We start from the raw sequence: 25,676 nt of genomic DNA on the forward strand, positions 1-25,676 counted from the left end.
GTTAAAGTTCAGCAAATAACCTGATTTAAATTGGGCACTTGAGATATGCCTTTTGTGTCACTGGGCAGAACTTTAGTTTATATCAGTGACTTTTAGGCTCTTTTTGACTGACCCACAGTTTTTACCTTGAAACTCTGGGTTACCCTTATCTTGTGAGATGTGCTCTGAATTTTCTTTATTCTGTTAAATTTCATTGTTCTGCAAATTCTGGTTGAGATCCAGTTGGTTTCATGGCCCACTAGTGGGTGGTGACTTGCAGTTTGAAGAATAAGAGCAAGGGTTCTTAGAGTGTTTTGGAAAAGGCTGTAGGATGATTCCCCCCCCCCCCCCCCCAGTTACACCATAACTGTAATCACAAGGGCAAATGATAACCACTTCTTACAGGTTCATTTCATTACTGTTTAAATGGAATAGTGATAGCTAGCCAGGGTCAATGTCAGAATTCTAAACCCCCTAAAGCAAGACTGTATGTTAGGCAACGATTTAAGTCATTATATTTAAAGGAAGTTTGATCACGTACAAGTTGAGGATATTTGTTCCAGTAATCTTTCTTTTGGCTTGAATTAAAAGCATTTAGGTCAAATGTTAGCATTTAACAGAATTTAATGGAGCAGCCACAGTTCAACTATAATCCCCTAATGATCGGATTTAAGCAGAGAGCTACAAATTGACTTTTTAAATGTGCTTTATCATTGAACCTGGCCAGCTCTGAAAGTTCTTGTTTGTATCTTGGGAAGGACCAGATTACCACTTGGCAAGTTGAGGTTTTGAGTTTCCTTATCCCAGAGTTTTCTTTCGTGATCATATAGTCTCACCTGTCTAGATAGATTTCTGCAAGTGGGGAAAATAGCTTTATCCCACCCCAGGTTGCCCATCCAGAGGTGTTGATCTGAGGACCACTAGCATCAGAACATTTGTGCATTTGTTAAAAATGTAAGTCCCAGGTTTTGATGCAGGTCTGTGGAATCAGAATTTGGGGGAGGGGACATTTTTTTAAAGTTGGTGGGATTATGGGAGTTAAAATTTTTTTTTCTTCTAAAATCAACTTTACTGAGCCATAGTTTACATACAGTAAATGGATATACATACAAATGGAGCCACCAGAATCATAGTTAAGTTATGGAACATTTCTGTCACTCCGTAGGTTCCTTCCTCTGCCTCTGGAGTCCCTCCTTCCCATCTTAGCTGTTGTAGATCACCACTAACTGTTTCCTGCCACCGAAGATTAGTTTTGTCTATAGGGATTCAGGCAGCACGTCTTGTGTCTGGCTTCTTTCACTCAACATTGTGTCTGTGCGATTTCTCCATGTTATTAGGTGCATCAGTAGTTGCTTCCTTTTAATTGCTTAGTATCCCTTTGTGTGGACCCACCATGTTTTGTTTATCCATTTGCCTGTTGATGGACATTTCTGTGTCTTGAGTTTGGGACTGTTATAATAAAAACAGCTTTGAATATTTTTCTGCCACTATATGTGTGGAAGAAATCTGCATGTTGAATAAGATTCCCAATTAAGTCTTAGGTACATGAACCATTGATTCTTATTCTCTCTATTCCTTTTTAAATTTTTTAATTTACTCGGTTGTGCTGGGTCTTAGTTGTGGCTCATGGGCTCCTTGTTGTGGCATGCATGTGGGATCTAGTTCCCTGACCAGGGATTGAACCCAGGCCCCCTGCATTGGGAGTGTGGAGTCTTTAACCACTGTGCCACCAGGGAAGTCCTTCTCTATTCTTTTTTTTCTTATTCTTTATCATTTTGGAGAACTGTAGGTTTTTGTATCCAGATCAAGTGATGGATTTGCTTTGCAGTTATGTGTTCAATGTAGTATTCGTTCAGTGCCATCTATTTGGGGTAAATGTGGCTCTCATCAACATTTGTTGAGTACTGTTTTATGAACTGGAATATAAAGATGAAGTGTACACAGGGGGATTCTATCCTTCAGAGGACTCTTAGTGATTAATTCATTCAGCCATAGAGTGTTTTGTATGTTGTGTACTAGGGACTACTAGGAGCTGGTGCTGGGAATACACATTTTCTTAGCATTTGATTGTGCTTCCAAGAAACACAAAAGATGTTGGTATTATGTTCCAGGAGCAGTTTGGCCCTTAAATCCGCTGTTTGGGTAGTACCATCATACTTTCAAGTCAGGTGGCCATGGTAAGCCACAGTTGAAAAAGTTGACACTGACAGGGGAAAAATGGTCAGATAAAAAAATTCAGTGCAAAAGAAATGATCACTGGGGCTTCCCTGGTGGTGCAGTGGTTAAGAATCTGCCTGCTAATGCACGGTACACGGATTCGATCCCTGGTCCGGGAAGATCCCACATGCCACAGAGCAACTAAGCCCGTGTGCCACAACTACGGAGCCTGCAGCGCTCTGGAGCCTGCGAGCCACAACTACTGAAGCCCGTGTGCCACAACTGCTGAGGCCCGTGTGCCTGGAGCCCGTGCTCTGCAATGGGAGAAGCCACCACAATGGGAGGCCTGTGCACCACAACAAAGAGTAGCCCCTGCTCTTAGCAGCTAGAGAAAACCTGCATGCAGCAGCGAAGACCCAATGCAGACAAAAATTAAATAAATGAATAAATAAATACATTTATTTTTTAAAAAAAGAAAGAAATGATCTCTGGCTGAATAGCTGATGAAATAAACACTGATTAAGAATTGTTATTCTGCATTTGTGCATGATTATCGGTGGCTAGAGAGCTGGTGGCTCAATCTTTAGGGAATTGAAAGATTCGTTGAAGATCTAAATAGTTTCCTTTTCTATTTGCTCATAGCAGAATTTCCCAAATTGCTATTTTCCCACCCGATGAGGCTTACATTTATTGAGGTTGATTTATTATTTTTTGACTCTTCAGTGATTTCTTGCTTGCTCTAAGGTAGGGATTTTTAACTCTGGCTGCAGGAGAGTTTTATAAAATCTAAATGCTCAGGCTATACAGTCCTATTCAGTAGACTTTCTGGGTGGGTAGAGAGTATTTTTAAAGTTTTTAGGTGGTTCCAACATAGAGTCAAAGTTGAGGATCACTTCTTGGGGCAGCCTTGGCTATTGATACGCCTCTTTCATTGTTAGTTCCCTCCTTGCTAAGTATAATTTACAAAGCCTTGTCTTTTCTCCATTCTCTGATGACAAAAATTACAACTTTAAACATAAGAACTTTACTCCACACCACTTTGCAATTATAGAGTTGTGTTCTGATCTCTCAACAGAAAGGACTGAATGGCTTTGTATCCCCTTGTTAAGGGAAACTGATCACTTCTTTGGATTTGATATGGGTGCTGATGTAGCTCTTGGGGGAGAAAGAGAGCATAGCATTCATTGTTGAGTAAATAACTTCAGGAAAAATAGAGGAATAAAAGGAAAAAGATAAGTCCTTTGCTGTCCCACCAGTCAACATTTTGGTTAACATTTTGGTGTGTATATGCGTGTGGCACACTTATCCATACACAGTGGGTTATTTCTGTACATACTGCTTTTTTCATTGTATAAATTTCCTTTAATTCTTTTCACTGCATTATTTTAGAAAATTGATATCTTTTATTATTAATTATTACTGAGATCTACCCTCTTAACAAACTTTTTTTTTTTTTTTTCTTTGTGGTAAGCGGGCCTCTCACTGTTGTGGCCTCTCCTGTTGCGGAGTATAGGCTCCGGACGCACAGGCTCAGTGGCCATGGCTCACGGGCCCAGCCGCTCCGCGGCATGTGGGATCTTCCCGGACCTGGGCACGAACCCGTGTCCCCTGCATCGGCAGGCAGACTCTCAACCACCGCGCCACCAGGGAAGCCCTTAACAAACTTTTAAGTGAACAATACAGTATTGTTAACTATAGGCATGATGTTGTACAGCAGATCTCTAGAACTTATTCATCTTGCTTAATAAACTTTATACCTGCTGAAAAGCAACTCCCCACTTCCCCCTCCCTGCCAGCCCCTGGCAACCACCATTCTACTCTGTGCTTCTATGAGTGACTGTTCCAGATACCTCACATAAGTGGAATCATGTCATGTTTGTCCTTCTGTGACTGGCTTTAGTATAATATTATACTTTAGAAAAAAAAACCCTGTTTCCTTATATAACATAAGGCAGACATTTTCCCACGTCAATAAATATTTCTGTGCCATCTTTTTTAAAAATTATTTATTTATTTATTTTGGGCTGCGCCGGGTCTTTGTTGCTGTGTGTGGGCTTTCTCTTGTTGCTGCGAGTGGGGGCTACTCTTTGTTACGGTGCACGGGCTTCTCCTTCTGGTGGCTTCTCTCGTTGTGGAGCACAGGCTCTAGGGTGCGCCGGCTCAGTAGTTGTGGCTCACGGGCTTAGTTGCTCCACGGCATGTGGGACCTTCCCGGACCAGGGCTCAAACCTGTGTCCCCTGCGTTGGCAGGCGGATTCTTAAACACTGCACCACCAGGGAAGTCCGTGTGCCATCTTTTTAATGGCTGCAGTGGCATTCCTTTGTATGAACATACCGTAGTTTTACCATTCAATTCCCTAGTGTTGGATATTAGATTTTTCTTGATTTTTGGTCTTATTAACAATGTTAACACGCACAATTTTGTAGCTAAATTTTTATATGTCCTAATTATTACCTTAAAATACATTCCTAGAAGTAGCATTTCCTCAGGACGTATTAGAAGTGAATATGAATATTTATAATTCTTGATACATATAACCAAATTACCTTCTTATTAGCAAATTTGTATTTCATTAGGAGTGTTCGTCTATTTCTCTAACACTGTCCAATAAGGGTATTATAAATAACTGAGGTAGGTTAAAAAAAACGTATACCTCATTTCAATGTACTTTTGATTTCAAACAAGGATCGAACATTTATTTTTCTATTTGTTTTTGTGGGAGACTAAGGATTAGAAGCTCATATGTCTTGCCCATTTTTATAGTAAGGATTTTTGTTTTCTGTTTATTGGTTTGCAAGAGCTCTTCAGATAGTAAAGATATCAACACATTATCTTACCTATATTATATTTTGTTTTTTGATTTTGTTGGATTTTTTCCATACAGAAATCTAAAAAAATTTATATTGTAAAAATCTATCAGCCTCCATCTCTTTTTCATCTTTAATGATATACTAAAAATGGAGTCCCCTACCCTAACATTATATAGTCATTTAGTGGCTTTATTACTTTTCTGGATTTTATTAATAGTGAACCAGTTGTCTTGGCATGTTGTATTGAAAAATCCATACTTTGTTGTAAGATTTAAATGCTTCCCACATCATATATTTGTCACTTTGTGGGTTTTCTGTTGTGTGACCTATTTGTCTCTTTTTATACCTAAGTTGAACTCCTCTGTTTACTACAACTTTAGGGTCCCTTTCTGATAGAACATGTTCTTCCTATTCTTTTTTCAAATATTTATGGCTACTTTTGCTTATTCTTCCACAGGAATTTTAGCAAGCCCCCTTTTCTCCCCCTTTAAGGTATTAATTGATTTTTATTAAATTTATATACTTTATGTTTGTAGGAGAATATATACTCTTATAGTAGCTCTCTTATCCAAGAATATTGTCTGTTTTTCTGGTTATTTTATGGCCCTTAATAATAGGTTATAGCTTTATTTGTAAAGATCATGCTCATTTTTGTTAAATTTATTAAGTATTTAATGTTGTTATTACCATTCTAAACAGGATTCCTTCATCCTCTTACCTTTGGAGTCAACAGACTTTTCTGTAAATACCTTAGGTTTCATGGACCAGATGGCCTGTGTCATATGTTCTTCTTCCTTGGTGGTGTTTACAACCTTTTAAAAATGTAAAAATCATTCATAGCTGGGGACCACACCAAACCAGGCCACGCAGTGGTTTGCTAGCTTCTGATCTAGATGCTTATTGCTGGCAACTGGGAAATGTTAGAATCAGTCAGCACTGAAAGAGCCTTGCTCATGTGTTTGTATCTAGCCATCTATGCAAAGATTCTCTACAATTTTCATATCTCTTAATATGGCTATAATTCACTCTTTTCCTTTCAAATATTTCCCCTCATCTTTCTCTGTCAGTTGAATGATAGCAGTGATGTCGACAACCTGGCTTGTCCTTGACATTAATGTATCTGTTATATCACAGATAAGTTTGATATTGGCTGTTACTTTTCTTTTCCAAGATTAAGAAAGAGTATTAAGCAAGAATGACTGTTACATTATATGAAGTACCTTTATTATTATATTTTTAAGCATCATTTATTCGTTCTACATATTTTGGGGAGCCTTTAATACAGGTGCCAAGTTAGGCACTGGGGATAATGCCTCTTGTTCTGCACCTGTCTGGCTGAGCAGGTAGACATTATCTTGTTGTATCGTAACCATCTTTATGGTTCCCAGACGCCATGATGAGGTGTGGTGATCAGAGGCAGCACTGATGGGAGTTACCCCAAGGGAAAGGGGCGAGATGAAGGGTGCCTATTTTGGAGGGACAGCATGTGCAAGGGCCTGAGGGCTAGAGGAGAACCCAACACCTTCAAAGAACTGAAAGATGGAAACTATAGCATAGCGAGGGCAAATTTCACCATAGGCTTCACAGTGGACCTGCAGCCGTGTTAAGGAATTTGGGTGTCATTCTCTGGCTAATTAGGACGCCATCAAAGGGTATGGTAGTTTCTGTAGCATGGCCGTACCCGCTGCAATAGAGCTATCAAGATGGAACAAGAAAATGAGACGAGGCTGTTGTGCTGTTGAGATGATGGCTCGTGCCACACAGTGGCCAGAAGTGTGCAGATTTGGGGGTTCCTGGTCTAAGGGGAGCAGGCTTTAGCCCTGGAGAAGGAGCTTGGCCGTTTCTGCCCCTTGGACCTCCCTCAAAAATCACAAGGAGGACAGAAAGTACCCTGAAGACAATGTTTAAGGCCAGCTGGCCTGGACCTTATTCGCTCAGGGAGGTTGGCTGTAAACTGAGGATAGTTTTATGTCTTGTTTGTACAAACATTGTTAGGACAGGAATACTGATTTAAGTTTGAATCCTGCTGCTGCACTGCTTATAGCTGTGTGTCCTTTGGCAAGTTACTTAACTTCTGTGAAGCTCAGTTTCCACTTTTGTGGAGTTAGTGTGCCTATCAAGTAATACTATGCTTACTAGGGAGAAATAATTGCCATTTATATAATGAGATGTAAGACATGTGTCTGGCACACATCGGCGCTTAGCTGGAAAACTGCTGTCATTATTACTGTTTTCGTTATTTGTGAATCTGATCTTTTATCCCCCAGCATCTCCTTTCCCCTTGTCATGTGGTCAGGGGCAAGATAGCAGTGGCTTTGCTTATTCTCTTTCTTTTGCAAAGAGTAGGAAGTGGCGTCACTGGGCACTGTGGGAGGACAAACTTTCCCTGGTGTCAGGTTCCCTGGGAGATTTTGCCTTTTGTTTTACCACAAATTCTAACACAGGCCCTAAACTCCACATTTTTAAATCTTTTGCTGCGTTTGCCTTTTGGCCTTGGCATTTCCCCACACAAAAGTTCAGGTCTGTGCATAAAACACTCTGATCTCAGGTTGATGCGTGGTTTCTGGCCTTCAGGCTGTCTTCATCAGTCTTGAGTACTTGGCTGTTGAATACTCTGTCATTTTGGAACTTAAAAAGATGCGTTTTTGCTTTCAGTGTTCATTATCTTCTCCCTTTCTTCCTCTTCTTCTTCCCTCCATTTGTCCACCCTTCCCAGGCTTTGCAGCCCTCTGCCCCAAAGCCTTTCTCGAAGCTTCCTGCCCTGTGCTTTCTTTGGCCCCAAAACCTTTCATGCTCATTTGGGTCTATATCTTCAGGACTCTCTGAAGGCTGCTGTTGGGTAAGAGACAGGCAAAGGGAGTGGATGGGCCCCCTCAGTATAGCTTGTGAGGGTCGGTTAAACATTTGGTAGGGAAATGGAGTACAGAGTACTTGACGAAAAGTGGTCTTGTCAGGATGGAATTGGTCCCCCTCTGTTCCTGGTGATGGGGAGCAGTGGGGAGGGTTGGCTACTGCAGTGGATGTGCACATCTGAAACAAACATGAAGATAAAATTAACTTAGTAGAATAAATGTATTCTACATTAAAGTCCTGTCATTTTTCCCTAAAGTTAACGTGGGTCTGCTGGCATCCTAATGGCAGTGGGGCTGGATGTAGAGCAAAGAACTTATTGGTCCCTCTGAATGTGACTGTAAGGCAGGTGGTCTTGTAAAAATCTAACAATTTCACCATCCTCTTTGCTTGTCCTGTCTTCTGGCAAACATAAGCTCTTGGTCAAGGTAAAAATGTCAGGGCTACTTCAGGCAGATTTTATATTTAGGTATGTTTGCTGTCACACTGTATCTTTTTTTTTTTTTTCAGATCTTGGGAAACTGATGGATGGCAGTGGCTAAATCACAATGTAGAAGATTGATGGATTTGATTACATAAAAATAAAAACAGTTCTAAAAGATCATTCACAAAATTCATGAGCAAACAAAAAGCTGGGATAAGATATTTGCATCAAATATAACAAAAAATTACTGTCTGTCCTGTGCATGTTTAGCAGCACTCCTGGCCTCCACTTATTAGATACTAGTAGCTCTCCCCTAGTTGTGACGACCAAAAATGCCTCCAGACATTGCCAAATGTCCCCTGGAGGAAAAAAATCACTCATCGTTGAGAGCTGCTGCTTTAAAGAGACATGTATATAATGTGAACAAGAATGCAAAATGTGCATGAACATTTAAACCAAAAGAGCCACCTCAAAAAATTTTGGTGTGTGCACCTAGCTCGATTCTATAGAGGCAACTTGATATTCTGGCAACTATTTCTTTTATTTTTTCCTTTTTGCCCTCTAACTATTGAATTTTCAAATTTTGTTAATTCTTTCTCTTTTTTTATTTGTTTCTATTTCAGTTTTTCCCCTGGCTCATCTAAAGTATTTGTTGAATGAAGTGTGCGTAAGAGAATTCTTTGAACAGAAGTTTTCCTACTTGTCTTTCCAAACTTCTTGTAGGTTTGCCTTCACATTTGCAGGACAGCTTGTCTGGGTTATTCATTCCTTGTGGGAAATTAATTGGTGCTAAGGTCTATACGCATTGTTCTAATCTGAGTGCCAGTGAATGTTTTCTGTCCCTTCTCACCCCTACATGCTTGTGGTATTTTTTTCTTTATCTTAGGGAATTCCCTGGCAGTCCCATGGCTAAGACTCTGTGCTTTCACAGCCAAGGGTGCAGGTTAAATTCCTGGTCAGGGAACTAAGATCCCGCAAGCTGTGCTGTGTTCCCCCCACCAAAAAAAAGTAGAAACACCTAGGCATGTTTGATTGTACGTGTGCCAATCCTGGAAGGGATCCCTTGTGCCCTCTCTCTTTTTTTTAAATAAATAAATTTATTTATTTATTTTTGGCTGTGTTGGGTCTTTGTTGCTGCGTGCAGGCTCTCTCCAGCTACGGCGATCAGGGGCTACTCCTCACTGCAGTGCACGGGCTTCTCATTGTGGTGGCTTCTCCCATTGGAAGCACGGGCTCTAGGTGCATGGGCCTCAGCAGCTGTGGCACGCAGGCTTCAGTAGTTGTGGCTTATGGGCTCCAGAGTGCAGGCTGGGTAGCTGTGGCTCATGGGTTTAGTTGCTCCGTGGCATGTGGGATCTTCCCAGACCAGGGCTTGAACCTGTGTCCCCGGCATTGGCAGGTGGACTCCCAACCACTGCATCACCAGGGAAGTCCCTGTGCCCTCTCATTTTTTAAGCCAAATTCTCCAAATGCTTTTTAATCTTTTGGTGGATCTCTTTTATTATTCAAGTAATACTTCTGTTGTTTGAAATTGAGTTTTTAATATTTTCTGCTGCATGGGATTGTTTTAGTAGCTTCCTGCCTTTGACTTTTACTTGGATTTTCTCTTAGTTTGGAGCGTTGTCCAGATTCTCTAAGATTCTCCGAGCATGTCAGATCCACCTTGGGTCTTGATTCTCCTCGGACCCTTTCTTATCTCTTGCCACTTTACTTCCCCAACCCCCTTTTTTGGGGTTGGATTACTTTTTTAGGTTTATGTTGTCATTTGATTTGATATTGAATGTTTCGGTTCTGTTTTTTGTATGGCATTCTAGCCCATTTAAGCTCACCTTGCCACCTTCCTGGAATTCTGTATGGCCATTTAATCCTAGGTTGGTTTTGTCTCCTCTTTTTTGTGCTTTTCAGTGTCTTCCCAGCCTTTAATTGGGCACCTGTAGGAAATTCAGAATTATTTTAATATCCATACAATTGTAGTAAATTGGCTATAACTGAACTGTCTAGTATGATTGCCACCAGCCACAAGTGGCTATTTAAACTTAAATTTGATACAGTTTAAAGGTTCAGTTTCTCTATTGCACTAGTCACATTTCAGGTGCTCAGTAGCCAGTGACTAGTGATGACTGTATTGGACAAGGCAGATGTAGAACATTTCCATCATTGCAGAAAGTTCTATTGGATAGTGCTGGGCTCTAAGATAGATACCATAATGTATGTCAAAAAAAATCCCTCTGCTATTTTTTCTCCCTAGTATTCTAATATTTTTGGTGGTTCACTTCGGTGGTTCCCCACCCACCGCCCGCTCCAAAAGGTGATTCAGAATCTGAGTGACTATAAATGAAGGTGGATGGGGACTTGAAAAGTGTAATAAGTTTTTTTGGTGTTTGGATATAATTTGTACTTCGACTTTCCCATGCAGGAAACACAGTGTCTGTGTGTCCTGTACTGTTTGAGTGCTTGATGTAATTTGGCTGCTTTCTCCTTTTCTAGGTGTGCTGAGAGATGGCACTTGTGGGGCTCATCTCTGCCTGAGAATTGGCACTGGAAGAGCTGACTCTGATCCTGGGCTCCTTGTGTGAACAAGCCTTAACTTCCAGCCACTTCAGTCCAAAGGTCAAATTACTCGTTTTCTCTTAATGATGGGTATTGGTAAGAACACTACATCCAAATCCATGGAGGCTGGAAGTTCAACTGAAGGCAAATATGAAGATGAAGCGAAGCACCCGGCTTTCTTTACTCTTCCGGTAACAGCATTTCCTGTCTTTTTTCTTCTTAAGTCACTCTAAAGTAGTTTCTGCATTGACTAGGATTAGCTTTTTTTTTTTTTTTTTTAACCCAAAGAAAGTTTAGTATTAGTTTTCTTTTTTATTTTATTTTGTTTTGTTTTATATAGCAGGTTCTTATTAGTCATCAGTTTTATACACATCAGTGTATACATGTCAATCCCAATCGCCCAATTCAGCACACCACCATCCCCACCCCACCGCGGTTTTCCCCCCTTGGTGTACATACGTTTGTTCTCTACATCTGTGTCTCAACTTCTGCCCTGCAAACTGGCTCATCTGTACCATTTTACTAGGTTCCACATACATGTGTTAATACACGATATTTGTTTTTCTCTTTCTGACTTACTTCACTCTGTATGACAGTCTCTAGATCCATCCACGTCTCAACAAATGACTCAATATCGTTCCTTTTTATGGCTGAGCAATATTCCATTGTATATATGTACCACAACTTCTTTATCCGTTCGATTGTTGATGGGCATTTAGTTGCTTCCATGACCTGGCTGTTGTAAATAGTGCTGCAATGAACATTGGGGTGCATGTGTCTTTTTGAATTATGGTTTTCTCTGGGTATATGCCCAGCAGTGGGATTGCTGGATCATATGCTAATTCTATTTTTAGTTTTTTAAGGACCCTCCATACTGTTCTCCATAGTGGCTGTATCAATTTACATTCCCACCAACAGTGCAAGAGGGTTCCCTTTGCTCCACACCCTCTCCAGCGTTTGTTGTTTGCAGATTTTCTGATGATGCCCATTCTAACTGGTGTGAGGTGATACCTCATTGTAGTTTCGATTTGCATTTCTCTAATAATTAGTGATGTTGAGCAGCTCTTCATGTGCTTCTTGGCCATCAGTGTGTCTTCTTGGGAGAAATGTCTATTTATGTCTTCTGCCCATTTTTGGATTAGGTTGTTTGTTTCTTTAATATTGAGCTGCATGAGCTGTTTATATATTTTGGAGATTAATCCTTTGTCCATTGATTCGTTTGCAAATATTTTCTCCCATTCTGAGGGTTGTCTTTTCGTCTTGTTTATGGTTTCCTTTGCTGTGCAAAAGCTTTGAAGTTTCATTAGGTGCCATTTGTTTATTTTTATTTCCATTTCTCTAGGAGGTGGATCAAAAAAGATCTTGCTGTGATTTATGTCAAAGAGTGTTCTTCCTATGTTTTCCTCTAAGAGTTTTATAGTGTCTGGTCTTACATTTAGGTCTTCAATCCATTTTGAGTTTATTTTTGTGTATGGTGTTAGGGAGTGTTCTAATTTCATTCTTTAACATGTAGCTGTCCAGTTTTCCCAGCACCAATTATTGAAGAGACTGTCTTTTCTCCATTGTTTATCTTTGCCTCCTTTGACATAGATTAGTTGACCGTAGGTGTGTGGGTTTATCTCTGGGCTTTCTATCTTGTTCCATTGATCTCTATTTCTGTTTTTGTGCCAGTACCATACAGCTACCACTGTAGCTTTGTAGTATAGTCTGAAGTCAGGGAGTCTGATTCCTCCAGCTCCGTTTTATTCCCTCAGGACTGCTTTGGCTCTTCAGGGTCTTTTTTGTCTCCAAATTTTAAGATTATTTGTTCTAGTTCCGTAAAAAATGCCATTGGTAATTTGATAGGGATTGCTTTGAATCTGTAGATTGCTTTGGGTAGTATAGTCATTTTCACAATATTGATACTTCCAATCCAAGAACATGGTATATCTCTCCATCTGTTGGTATCATCTTTAATTTCTTTCATCAGTGTCTTATAGTTTTCTGCATACAGGTCTTTTGTCTCCCTTGGTAGGTTTATTCCTAGGTATTTTATTCTTTTTGTTGCAATGGTAAATGGGAGTGTTTCCTTAATTTCTCTTTCAGATTTTTCATTATTAGTGTATAGGAATCCAAGGGATTTCTGTGCATTAATTTTGTATCCTGCAACTTTACCAAATTCATTGGTTAGCTCTAGTAGTTTTCTGGTGGCTTTTTTAGGATTCCCTATATATAGTATCATGTCATCTGCAAACAGTGACAGTTTTACTTCTTCTTTTCCGATTTGTATTCCTTTTATTTCTTTTACTTTTCTGATTGCCATGGCTGGGACTTCCAAAACTATGTTGAATAATAGTGGTGAGAGTAGACATCCTTGTCTCGTTCCTGATCTTAGAGGAAATGCTTTCAGTTTTTCACCATTGAGAATGATGTTTGCTGTGGGTTTGTCATATATGGCCTTTATTATGTTGAGGTAGGTTCCCTCTATGCCCACTTTCTGGAGAGTTTTTATCATAAATGCAAGTTGAATTTTGTCAAAAGATTTTTCTGCCTCTATTGAGATGATCATATGGTTTTTTTTTTTTTTTTTTTTTTTGCTGTATGTGGGCTTCTCACTGTTGTGGCTTCTCCCGTTGTGGAGCACAGGCTCCAGACGTGCAGGCTCAGCAGCCATGGCTCACGGGCCCAGCCGCTCCACGGCATGTGAGATCTTCCCAGACTGGAGCACGAACCCGTGTCCTCTGCATCGGCAGGCAGACTCTCAGCTACTGTGCCACCAGGGAAGCCCGATCATATGGTTTTTATTCTTCAATTTGTTAATATGGTGTATCACATTGATAGATTTGCGTATATTGAAGAATCCTTGCATTCCTGGGATAAATCCCACTTGATCATGGTGTATGATCCTTTTAATGTGTTGTTGAATTCTGTTTGCTAGTATTTTGTTGAGGATTTTTGCTCTATATTCATCAGTGATATTGGTCTGTAATTTTTTTTTTCTTGTAGTATCTTTGTCTGGTTTTGGTATCAGGGTGATGGTGGCCTCATAGAATGAGTCTGGGAGTGTTCCTTCCTCTGCAATTTTTTGGAAGAGTTTGAGAAGGATGTGTGTTAGCTCTTCTCTAAATGTTTGATATAATTCACCTGTGAAGCCATCTGGTCCTGGACTTTTGTTTTTTGGAAGATTTTTAATCACAGTTTCAATTTCATTACTTGTGATTGGTCTGTTCGTATTTTCTGTTTCTTCCTGGTTCAGTCTTGGAAGGTTATACCTTTCTAAGAATTTGTCCATTTTTCCAGGGTGTCCATTTTATTGGCATAGAGTTGCTTGTAGTGGTCTCTTAGGATGCTTTGTATTTCTGCGGTGTCTGTTGTAACTTCTCCTTTTTCATTTCTAATTTTATTGATTTGAGTCCTCTCCCTCTTTTTCTTGATGAGCCTGGCTAATGGTTTATCAATTTTGTTTATCTTCTCAAAGAACCAGCTTTTAGTTTTATTGATCTTTGCTATTGTTTTCTTTGTTTCTATTTCATTATTTCTACTCTGATCTTTATAATTTCTTTCCTTCTGCTAACTTTGGATTTTGTTTGTTCTTCTTTCTCTAGTTCATTTAGGTGTAAGGTAAGATTGTTTATTTGAGGTTTTTCTTGTTTCTTGAGGTAGGCTTGTATAGCTATAAACTTCCCTCTTAGAACTGCTTTTGGTGCATCCCATTGGTTTTGGATCGTCATGTTTTTATTGTCATTTGTTTCTAGGTATTTTTTGATTTCCTCTTTGATTTCTTCAGTGATCTCTTGGTTATTTAATAATGTATTGTTTAGCCTCCATGTGTTTGTGTTTTTTACGTTTTTTTCCCTGTAATTGATTTCTAATCTCATAGCCTTGTGGTCAGAAAAGATACTTGATATTATTTCAATTTTCTTAAATTTACTGAGGCTTGATTTGCGACCCAAGGCGTGATGTATCCTGGAGAATGTTCCATGCGCACTTGAGAAGAAAGTGTAATCTGCTGTTTTTGGATGGAGTGTCCTATAAATATTAATTAATCTATCTGGTCTATTGTGTCATTTAAAGCTTGTGTTTCCTTATTAATTTTCTGTTTGGATGATCTGTCCATTGGTGGAAGTGAGGTGTTAAAGTTCCCCACTATTACTGTGTTACTGTTGATTTCTTCTTTTATAGCTGTTAGCAGTTGCCTTATGTATTGAGGTGCTCCTATGTTGGGTGCATATAAATTTATAATTGTTGTACCTTCTTCTTGGATTGATCCCTTGATCATTATATAGTGTCATTCCTTGTCTCTTGTAACATTCTTTATTTTAAAGTCTGCTTTATCTGATATAAGTATTGCTACTCCAGCTTTCCTTTGATTTCCATTTGCATGGAATATCTTTTTCCATCCCCTCACTTTCAGTCTCTATGTGTCCCTAGGTCTGAAGTGGGTCTCTTGTAGAGAGCATATAGATGGGTCTTGTTTTTGTATCCATTCAGCAAGCCTGTTTCTTTTGGTTGCAGCATTTAATCCATTCACGTTTAAGGTAATTATCAATATGTATGTTCCTATGACCATTTTCTTAATTGTTTTGGGTTTGGTTTTATAGGTCCTTTTCTCCTCTTGTGTTTCCCACTTAGAGAAGTTCCTTTAACATTTGTTGTAGAGCGGGTTTGGTGGTGCTGAGTTCTCTTAGCTTTTGCTTGTCTGTAAAGCTTTTGATTTCTCCATTGAATCTGAATGAGATCCTTGCAGGGTAGAGTAATCTTGGTTGTAGGTTCTTCCCTTTCATCACTTTAAGTATATCATGCCACTCCGTTCTGTCTTGCAGAGTTTCTGCTGAGAAATCAGCTGTTAACCTTATGGGAGTTCCCTTGTATGTTATTTGTCGTCTTCCCTTGCTGCTTTTAATAATTTTTCTTTGTCTTTAATTTTTGCCAATTTGATTACTATGTGTCTCGGTGTGTTTCTCCTTGGGTTTATCTTGTATGGGACTCGCTGCACTTCCTGGACTCTGGTGGCTATTTCCTTTCCCATGTTAGGGAAGTTTTCCTCTATAATCTCTTCAGATATTTTCTCTGGTTCTTTCCCTCTCTCTTCTCCTTCTGGGACCCCTGCAATGCAAATGTTGTTGCATTTAATGTTGTCCCAGAGGTCTCTTAGGCTGTCTTCATTTCTTTTCATTCTTTTTTCTTTATTCCGTTCTGCAGCAGTGAATTCCACCGTTCTGTCTTCCAGGTCACTTATCCGTTCTTCTGCCTCAGTTATTCTGCTATTGATTCCTTCTAGTGTAGTTTTCATTTCAGTTATTGTATTGTTCATCTCTGTGTGTTTGTTCTTTAATTCTTCTAGATCTCTGTTAAACATTTCTTGCATCTTCTCGATCTTTGCCTCCATTCTTTCCAACGTCCTGGATCATCTTCACTATCATTATTCTGAATTCTTTTTCTGGAAGGTTGCCTATCTCTACTTCATTTAGTTTTTTTTCTGGGGTTTTATCTTGTTCCTTCATCTGGTACATAGCCCTCTGCCTTTTCATCTTGTCTATCTTTCTGTGAATGTGGTTTTTGTTCCACAGGCTGCAGGATTGTAGTTCTTCTTGCTTCTGCTCTCTGCCCTCTGGTGGATGAGGCTATCTAAGAGGCTTGTGTAAGTTTCCTGATGGGAGGGACTTAGTGGTGGGTAGAGCTGACTGTTGCTCTGGCGGGCAGAGCTCAGTGTAGGATTAGCTTTAATACTCCTGTTTTCAGTGAAGGTTAAGGCATTTGAAAACCAAATGCTTTTCACGAGAGAGAGGCTTTGGGAACCCTGTTGGCTGACAGTGGTTTTGGCTCTGCCTAGAGTCACCTGATGGGATTAACTCCAAGAAGGAAGCATGCCTTGCTGTGAATATTGTGAAACTGGCCCAGTGCTTACTGTGTACTGGAGGATGTTGAAGGCTTAATTTTATCTCCAAAAATGTGTTTTTGTGAAATAACCTGTCACCCAACTTCATACTTGTATTTCAAGGTGGAAGAATGAATGAATGACATTCATTGTTTGGAACCCAAGTGTCCATGACTTGTATTATGGCAGTAGCATCAAAGATAGAGGTATTTTGCCTGGACAAGTTATATCAGTCAGAGAAGGTTGATTACACACCTTCATTATATTCAATGCTAATATTTTTTCAGATGTAGGATTATGACTTGATTTGTATAAAGTTACCTAAAGTGTTGGTTTAAGAAAGAAAAAAGCTCTTTAGTGGGAACTTGCTTCAGCTGTTTTTCCCTTAATATAGGAAATGAGGTTAATGTCAAGAATACCATTCTAGGATTCCTTAAAACATGGTCCTAGAATTTGCCTCACTGAAACATTACCCAGTAAGAAAGACGTGAACACGGCATCTTTAAGTATGTTGGTTGCCCTGATTTACTGTATTTTGAATTTTACTCTGTGAATTCAGAGAGATGTTCCACTGATTTTACAACTGGTGTTACTTGTTTTCCTTCTTTCTGTAAAGTGAAATTTTGAAACTAGATTTTCTGTTATACTGAAGACTTAAGGTCAACACAGATTATCTAGAGGAAGAGATGTCAGGTTTCCAAGTTTAAATTAGAGCATCTCTGAAAAGTGAAGAGGAAAGTTCATGCCTGAGTATTGACTTGTCTCTCCTGTGGCATTTGCCCAGCAGACCATTCACCCTCACCCTTCTCCACTTGAGAGACAAAAACTTGAGTACACCTTAGCCACCCACTTGCCTTGTCATTTTGGCTTAGAGTTTTAGGCTTATTTTAGCATTCAGATTGTGATATTGCACCGTTAGCAGTTAAATTCACCAGCATGTTATCAGTTTTCATGTTCACTGTTGTTTCTTGTAGCACTCTCCTTCCCTCTTTGTTCACTTTTCTTTTAAACTACACCAAGGGACTGTGAATGGTCACTGACTTTGTCTTTGCACATCTGAAAATAACTGTATTTTGCTCTCAATTCTTGAATGAACTTCTATTAATTATACACTCCCGTTCTGTCTCCATTTCTCTTTAATGCTTTCTCATGGTTTGTATATCTTTTTCTAGTGCTTCCTTTTGGCTGGATTCCCTAGTGTTATTTTACAATTTATTAATTCTTTGTGTACAGTCATGTGTTTATGTTGAAGTTTTATTGCAGTGATTCTTTTCTTATTTCTAAAATTACTATTTGGTTTATATCTGCCTTTTTTTTTTTTTCTTTTTTTTTTGTGGTACACGGGCCTCTCACTGCCGTGGCCTCTCCCGTCGCGGAGCACAGGCTCCGGACGCACTGGCCCAGCGGCCACAGCTCACGGGCCCAGCCGCTCCGCGGCATGCGGGATCCTCCCGGACCGGGGCACGAACCTGTGTCCCCTGCATCGGCAGGCAGACTCTCAACCACTGCGCCACCAGGGAAGCCCTATATCTGCCTATTTTTGTTCTTAATTTCTTGTATGTATGTATTTGTTTTAAAATGTTTGTACTTTTAAATTATTGAGGACCCTAATGTACTAAAGTATTTTTCCAATTGTTCTACTTTCTTCTGGTGTGAAATCCTTGTTTCTTTTGATATTTTCTTCTCTCTCTCTGCCACTCCCCAATTTTTTCCTATAGTTTTGCCTTTTCCTTTCCTGGATCCAGTCCAGAACCTGTTCTTACAGTGGAGGTCTTCCTGTCTTCCCCCAGTGGGTACAGACCATAACATGAAGGAGTGAGGAGACCCGCTGGCCCCTGAGCACTGAACCTGGTTCTGGTCCTCCCCTTGTGTGGGGACCCTTAAGTCCCTGTTTTTCCATGGGAGCTGCCTGACTGAGGTCTTCCAGGCTCAGAGTCTCGTGGGTCCCAGTGTCCACCCATTCATTGCTTTATGTTTCTTGTATTCTAAAAGGCTTGTCTGTTTTTAGCCTTGCCTATTTTGGGGCTTTCCCAACTCCATTGTTATTTAGGGGTGGGGTTGGGACGGAGTATTCCTCAAAGCATTAATTTCCAGATCCATCTTCAGCAGGATTACAAGTACATGGGAGCTGGGAATGTGGATATAATATGTAGTTAGACATAAATATAATGTGAATATAAAGTAATTTAACACTAGAGCAGTTTCATATAGGGATGTTATGGAATTTTTACTCTAGTCTTGGGCTATAAAAGTAGGCATTATAAAGGGAGAAGAAAAAGAGGAGTAATAGAGTTGGAATCATGGGATTGAGCTAGTGGGAGGAGAGCGAAATATCAAGGGGATAAGCTGTTAAGGTCAGCACATGAATCATCAGGATGACTTAGAACAGGGATGCCAAGAAGTGTGTTAACATGTGCTACCTCGAGCTTATGAGAAAATGGAAGGTGAAATAATAGAAGGAAAACAGATGAAAACAAAAGCCTATCCAAAAATTTTTATAAAGAAATAGTTCATTTGTTGGAATTTGGGGTTGTAGAAAGTTTTGTTAGAAAATATTTTGTAATACAATGAAAAGAGGAACAGTAGTGCCTATATTTAATCACTAGTGAAATTGCTACCCTAAGAAAACTTAGACAGTAAGATAGAAGACCATTTTGAATGATTTGCTTGTTGATAGGACAGAGGTAGGAGACTAGGTTAGAGCTGGTCCCTTTTCGCTGCCCAACTGGTAGGATTATTTTGGTCCCTGCCTCTCTGCTCTTAGGAAGTGTGTCTGTCTCTCCCTGTTCCTCATTCAGGGACCACAGGTCTACACACTAATTTCATAGACTCTGATAGCCTTAGAGGTGAAAGTGGCTTTAGAACTTTCCAAGTGGTTCTTTGGGAAGGTGAAATGTAGGGATTTGCCCAAAGCATCTAGCTCACATGGTGTGTTAATTAAGTAAAGTTTATATCAGTTGGATCACATAGGCTCTTGTCCCCAAGGAGTTCACAGCCAGTGAGCAAGGCAGGAGCTGCACATTAGCAACACTAACAACAGGTACAGGGCATTTATCTTCTGAGTTTCACAGATGTTCTTGGGAACGGTCTTCGAAATAAAGAGTTGGGAGTGGTGGTGATTAAACTGCTATAGCTGATGCTCCAGTGGGAACAGTGGTGAAAAATGAGGCTCAGTTTTGTTTCCTCCAGCTACTTGTCTGTGTGAGCATCTGACTGACTTCATGGTTCTGGTTGTGTTTCTCTTTTCTTTTCCCTATAATGTGGCCACTCAGTGCATTTGAGAATTGGTATTTTGGATTATAGGGTTAGTCCTCCTAAGAGAATCTCTAGGGTAGTTTCAAATATAGGTGATATTTTGGCTGACTTTAAAACACATCTCCCATGGAAAATATGATTGCACTAGACAAAGAGAGGTGTGGGTAAGAGGCAGGAGGTGTTGAGGTGGGGAGAGGACCCTGGCTGTGTTGGGCCCTGGACGCAGGGGCAGCTGAAATGGACCTTAAAGTGAAAGGAGGCAATGTTGGAACATGTTGGGATAGTGCAGAGGAAGGGATCAGCCTGAGCCAAGTCAGGGGTAGAAGAGGAAAGGTGTGGAGGAATGGTGTTAGAACCATTAGGCTGGAAGCCTAGATTCTGGGTGGTTCCTGAATGATTTGCTAAGGGATTTGGAAGTTTCTACTCTATCAATAAAAAGCTCTGCAAGAGTGTTGACCAGGGGAATAACCCAAAAGGTTGTGCTTTAGAACAAACTGGAGTAGGGCATGATTAGACGAAGAAAGAAAAGTGTTGTTTTAGTCACCTCTGGCTGCTATAACAATTTACAATAGACAGGGTGACTTAAGCCACAAACATTTATTTCTCACAGTTTTGGAGTCGGGGAAGAACAAGATCAAGGTACTAGCAGATTTGATTCTTGGTGAGGGCTCTCTTCTTGGCTTTTGATAGCTGCCTTCTCTCTGGATCCTGACAAGGCTGACAGAAGAAGCTCTGGTGTCCCTTTTCCCTCTTATAAGAATACTGAGTCTATTATGAGGGTTCTACCCTTATGATCTTATTACCTTCCAAAGCTCCTTCTTTTTTTTTTTTTTTTTACATCTTTATTGGAGTATAATTGCTTTACAATGGTATGTTAGTTTCTACTTTATAACAAAGTGAATCAGTTATACATATACATATGTTCCCAAATCTCTTCCGTCTTGCGTCTCCCTCCCTCCCACCCTCCCTATCCCACCGCTCCAGGTGGTCACAAAGCACGAAGCTGATCTCCCTGTGCTATGCAGCTGCTTCCCACTAACTATCTACCCTGCGTTTGGTAGTGTATATATATCCATGCCTCTCTTTCGCTTTGTCACAGCTTACCCTTCCCCCTCCCCATATCCTCAAGTCCATTCTCTAGTAGGTCTGTGTCTTTATTCCTGTCTTACCCCTAGGTTCTTCATGACATTTTTTTCCTTAAATTCCATATATATGTGTTAGCATATGGTATTTGTCTTTCTCTTTCTGACTTACTTCACCCTGTATGACAGACACTAGGTCTATCCATCTCATTACAAATAGCTCAGTTTTGTTTCTTTCTATGGCTGAGTAATATTCCATTGTATATATGTGCCACATCTTCTTTATCCATTCATCCGATGATTGACACATAGGTTGTTTCCATCTCTGGGCTATTGTAAATAGAGCTGCAATGAATATTTTGGTACATGACTCTTTTTGAATTATGGTTTTCTCACGGTATATGCCCAGTAGTAGGATTGCTGGGTCATATGGTAGTTCTATTTGTAGTTTTTTAAGGAACCTCCATACTATTCTCCATAGTGGCTGTATCAATTTACATTCCCACCAAGAGTGCAAGAGGGTTCCCTTTTCTCCACACCCTCTCCAGCATTTACTGTTTCTAGATTTTTTGATGATGGCCATTCTGACTGGTGTGAGATGATATCTCATTGTAGTTTTGATTTGCATTTCTCTAATGATTAATGATGTTGAGCATTCTTTCATGTGTTTGTTGGCAGTCTGTATATCTTCTTTGGAGGAATGTCTATTTAGGTCTTCTGCCCATTTTTGGATTGGGTTGTTTGTTTTTTTGTTATTGAGTTGCATGAGCTGCTTATAAATTTTGGAGATTAATCCTTTGTCAGTTGCTTCATTTGCAAATATTTTCTCCCATTCTGAGGGTTGTCTTATCATCTTGTTTATGGTTTCCTTTGCTGTGCAAAAGCTTTGAAGTTTCATTATGTCCCGTTTGTTTATTTTTGTTTTTATTTCCATTTCTCTAGGAGGTGGGTCAAAAACCTTTTTGCTGTGATTGCTGTGATTTATGTCATAGAGTGTTCTGCCTATGTTTTCCTCTAAGAGTTTGATAGTTTCTGGCCTTCATTTAGGTCTTTAATCCACTTTGAGCTTCTTTTTGTGTACGGTGTTAGGGAGTGATCTAATCTCATACTTTTACATGTACCTGTCCAGTTTTCCCAGCACCACTTATTGAAGAGGCTGTCCTTTCTCCACTGTACATTCCTGCCACCTTTATCAAAGATAAGGTGACCATATGTGTGTGGGTTTATCTCTGGGCTTTCTATCCTGTTCCATTCATCTAGCTTTCTGTTTTTGTGCCAGTACCATACTGTCTTGATTACTGTAGCTTTGTAGTATAGTCTGAAGTCAGGGAGCCTGATTCCTCCAGCTCCACTTTTCGTTCTCAAGATTGCTTTGGCTATTCTGGGTTTTTTGTGTTTCCATACAAATTGTGAAATGTTTTGTTCTACTTCTGTGAAAAATTCCAGTGGTAGTTTGATAGGGATTGCATTGAATCTGTAGATTGCTTTGGGTAGTATAATCATCTTCACAATGTTGATTCTTCCAATATAAGAACATGGTATATCTCTCCATCTATTTGTATCATCTTTGATTTCTTTCACCAGTGTCTTCTAATTTTCTGCATACAGGTCTTTAGTCTCCTTAGGTAGGTTTATTCCTAGATATTTTATTCTTTTTGTTGCAGTGGTAAATGGGAGTGTTTTCTTAATTTCACTTTCAGATTTTTCGTCAATAGTGTATAGGAATGCCAGAGATTTCTGTGCATTAATTTTGTATCCTGCTACTTTACCAAATTCATTGATTAGCTCTAGTAGTTTTCTGGTAGCATCTTTAGGACTCTCTATGTATAGTATCATGTCATCTGCAAAGAGTGACAGCTTTACTTCCTCTTTTCCGATTTGGATTCCTTTTATTTCCTTTTCTTCTGTGATTGCTGTGGCTAAAACTTCCAAAACTACGTTGAATAAGAGTGGTGAGAGTGGGCAACCTTGTCTTGTTCCTGATCTTAGTGGAAATGCTTTCAATTTTTCACCATTGAGGATGATGTTGGCTGTGGGTTTGTCATATATGGCCTTTACTATCCCTACTTTCTGCAGGGATTTTAGCATAAATGGATGTTGAATTTTGTCAAAAGCTTTCTCTGCATCTATTGAGATGATCATATGGTTTTTCTCCTTCAATTTGTTAATATGGTTTATCACATTGATTGATTTGCTTATATTAAAGAATCCTTGCATTCCTGGAATAAACCCCAGTCGATCATGGTGTATGATCCTTTTTTTTTTTTGCTATACACGGGCCTCTCACCGTTGTGGCCTCTCCTGTTGCAGAGCACAGGCTCTGGACGCGCAGGCTCAGCAGCCATGGCTCACGGGCCCAGCCGCTCCGCGGCATATGGGATTTTCCCAGACTGGGGCATGAACCCGTGTCCCCTGCATCAGCAGGCGGACTCTCAACCGCTGCGCCACCAGGGAAGCCCTGTATCATCCTTTTAACGTGCTGTTGGATTCTGTTTGCTAGTATTTTGTTGAGGATTTTTGCATCTATGTTCATCAGTAATATTGGCCTGTAGTTTTCTTTCTTTGTGACATCCTTGTCTGGTTTTGGTATCAAGGTGATGGTGGCCTCGTAGAATGAGTTTGGGAGTGTTCCTCCCTCTGCTATATTTTGGAAGAGTGTGAGAAGGATAGGTGTTAGCTCTTCTCTAAATGTTTGATAGAATTCGCCTGTGAAGCCATCTGGTCTTGGGCTTTTGTTTGTTGGAAGATTTTTAATCACAGTTTCAATTTCAGTGCTTGTGATTGGTCTGTTCGTATTTTCTGTTTCTTCCTGATTCAGTCTTGGCAGGTTGTACATTTCTAAGAATTTGTCCATTTCTTCCAGTTTGTCCATTTTGTTGGCATAGAGTTGCTTGCTTGTAGTAATCTCTCATGATCTTTTGTATTTCTGCAGTGTCAGTTGTTACTTCTTTTTCATTTCTAATTCTATTGATTTGAGTCCTCTCCCTTTTTTTCTTGATGAGTGTGGCTAATGATTTATCAATTTTGTTTATCTTCTCAAAGAACCAGCTTTTAGTTTTATTGATCTTTGCTATCGTTTCCTTCATTTGTTTTTCATTTATTTCTGATCTGATTTTTATGATTTCTTTCCTTCTGCTAACTTTAGGGGTTTTTTGTTCTTCTTTCTCTAATTGCTTTAGGTGCAAGGTTAGGTTGTTCATTCGAGATGTTTCCTGTTTCTTAAGGTAGGATTGTATTGCTATAAACTTCCCTCTTAAACTGCTTTTGCTGCATCCCATAGATTTTGAGTCATCGTGTCTCCATTGTCATTTGTTTCTAGGTATTTTTTGATTTCCTCTTTGATTTCTTCAGTAATCACTTCGTTATTAAGTAGTGTATTGTTTAGCCTCCATGCATTTGTATTTTTTACAGATCTTTTCCTGTAATTGATATCTAGTCTCATAGCATTGTGGTCGGAAAGGATACTTGATACAATTTCAATTTTCTCAAATTTACCAAGGCTTGATTTATGACCCAAGATACGATCTATCCTGGAGAATGTTCCATGAGCACTTGAGAAAAATGTGTATTCTGTTGTTTTTGGATGGAATGTCCTATAAATATCAATTAAGTCCATCTTGTTTAATATATTATTTAAAGCTTGTGTTTCCTTATTTATTTTCATTTTGGATGATCTGTCCATTGGTGAAAGTTGGGTGTTAAAGTCCCCTACTATGAATATGTTACTGTCGATTTCCCCTTTTATGGCTGTTAGTATTTGCCTTATGTATTGAGGTGCTCCTATATTGGGTGCATAAATATTTACAATTGTTATATCTTCTTCTTGGATCGATCCCTTGATCATTATGTAGTGTCCTTCTTTGTCTCTTCTGATATTCTTATTTTAAAGTCTATTTTGTCTGATATGAGAATTGCTACTCCAGATTTCTTTTGGTTTCCATTTGCATGAAATACCTTTTTCCATCCCCTTACTTTCAGTCTGTATGTGTGTCTAGGTCTGAAGTGGGTCTCTTGTAGGCAGCAGATATATGGGTCTTGTTTTTGTATCCATTCAGCTAATCTGTGTCTTTTGGTGGGAGCATTTAGTCCATTTACATTTAAGGTAATTATCAATATGTATCTTCCTATTCCCATTTTCTTAATTGTTTTGGGTTCGTTATTGTAGGTCTTTTCCTTCTCTTGTGTTTCTTGCCTAGAGAATTTCCTTTATCAGTTGTTGTAAAGATGGTTTGGTGGTGCTGAACTCTCTCAGCTTTTGCTTGTCTGTAAAGATTTTAATTTCTCCATCAAATCTGAATGAGATCCTTGCTGGGTACAGTAATCTTGGTTGTAGCTTTTTCTCCTTCATCACTTTAAATATGTCCTGCCAGTCCCCTCTGGCTTACAGTTTCTGCTGAAAGATCAGCTGTTAACCTTATGGGGATTCCCTTGTGTGTTATTTGTTGTTTTTCCCTTGCTGCTTTTAATATGTTTTCTTTGTATTTAATTTTTGACAGTTTGATTAATATGTGTCTTGACGTATTTCTCCTTGGATTTTTCCTGTATTGGACTGTCTGTGCTTCCTGGACTTGATTAACTATTTCCTTTCCCATATTAGGGAAGTTTTCAACTATAATCTCTTTAAATATTTTCTCAGTCCCTTTCTTTTCTCTTCTTCTTCTGGAACCCCTATAATTCGAATGTTGGTGCGTTCAATGTTGTCCCAGAGGTC

General features: G+C 39.5%; 1 protein-coding gene across 1 annotated transcript in view; it reads left to right on the forward strand.

The window, feature by feature from the left end:
• SLC23A2 (solute carrier family 23 member 2) overlaps positions 1-25,676 on the forward strand; it is a 151,014-nt gene that overhangs the window by 40,715 nt on the left and 84,623 nt on the right. The window contains exon 2 of the mRNA XM_082671560.1: positions 10,709-10,962. Within this exon, the coding sequence (XP_082527686.1) occupies positions 10,855-10,962 (108 nt within the window). The 5' untranslated portion in view covers positions 10,709-10,854. The remainder of the gene's footprint in view (positions 1-10,708; positions 10,963-25,676) is intronic.

The sequence above is a fragment of the Grampus griseus genome, assembly GCF_964374135.1.
Source record: "Grampus griseus genome assembly, chromosome: 14".
In the NCBI taxonomy this organism is placed as follows: domain Eukaryota; kingdom Metazoa; phylum Chordata; class Mammalia; order Artiodactyla; family Delphinidae; genus Grampus; species Grampus griseus.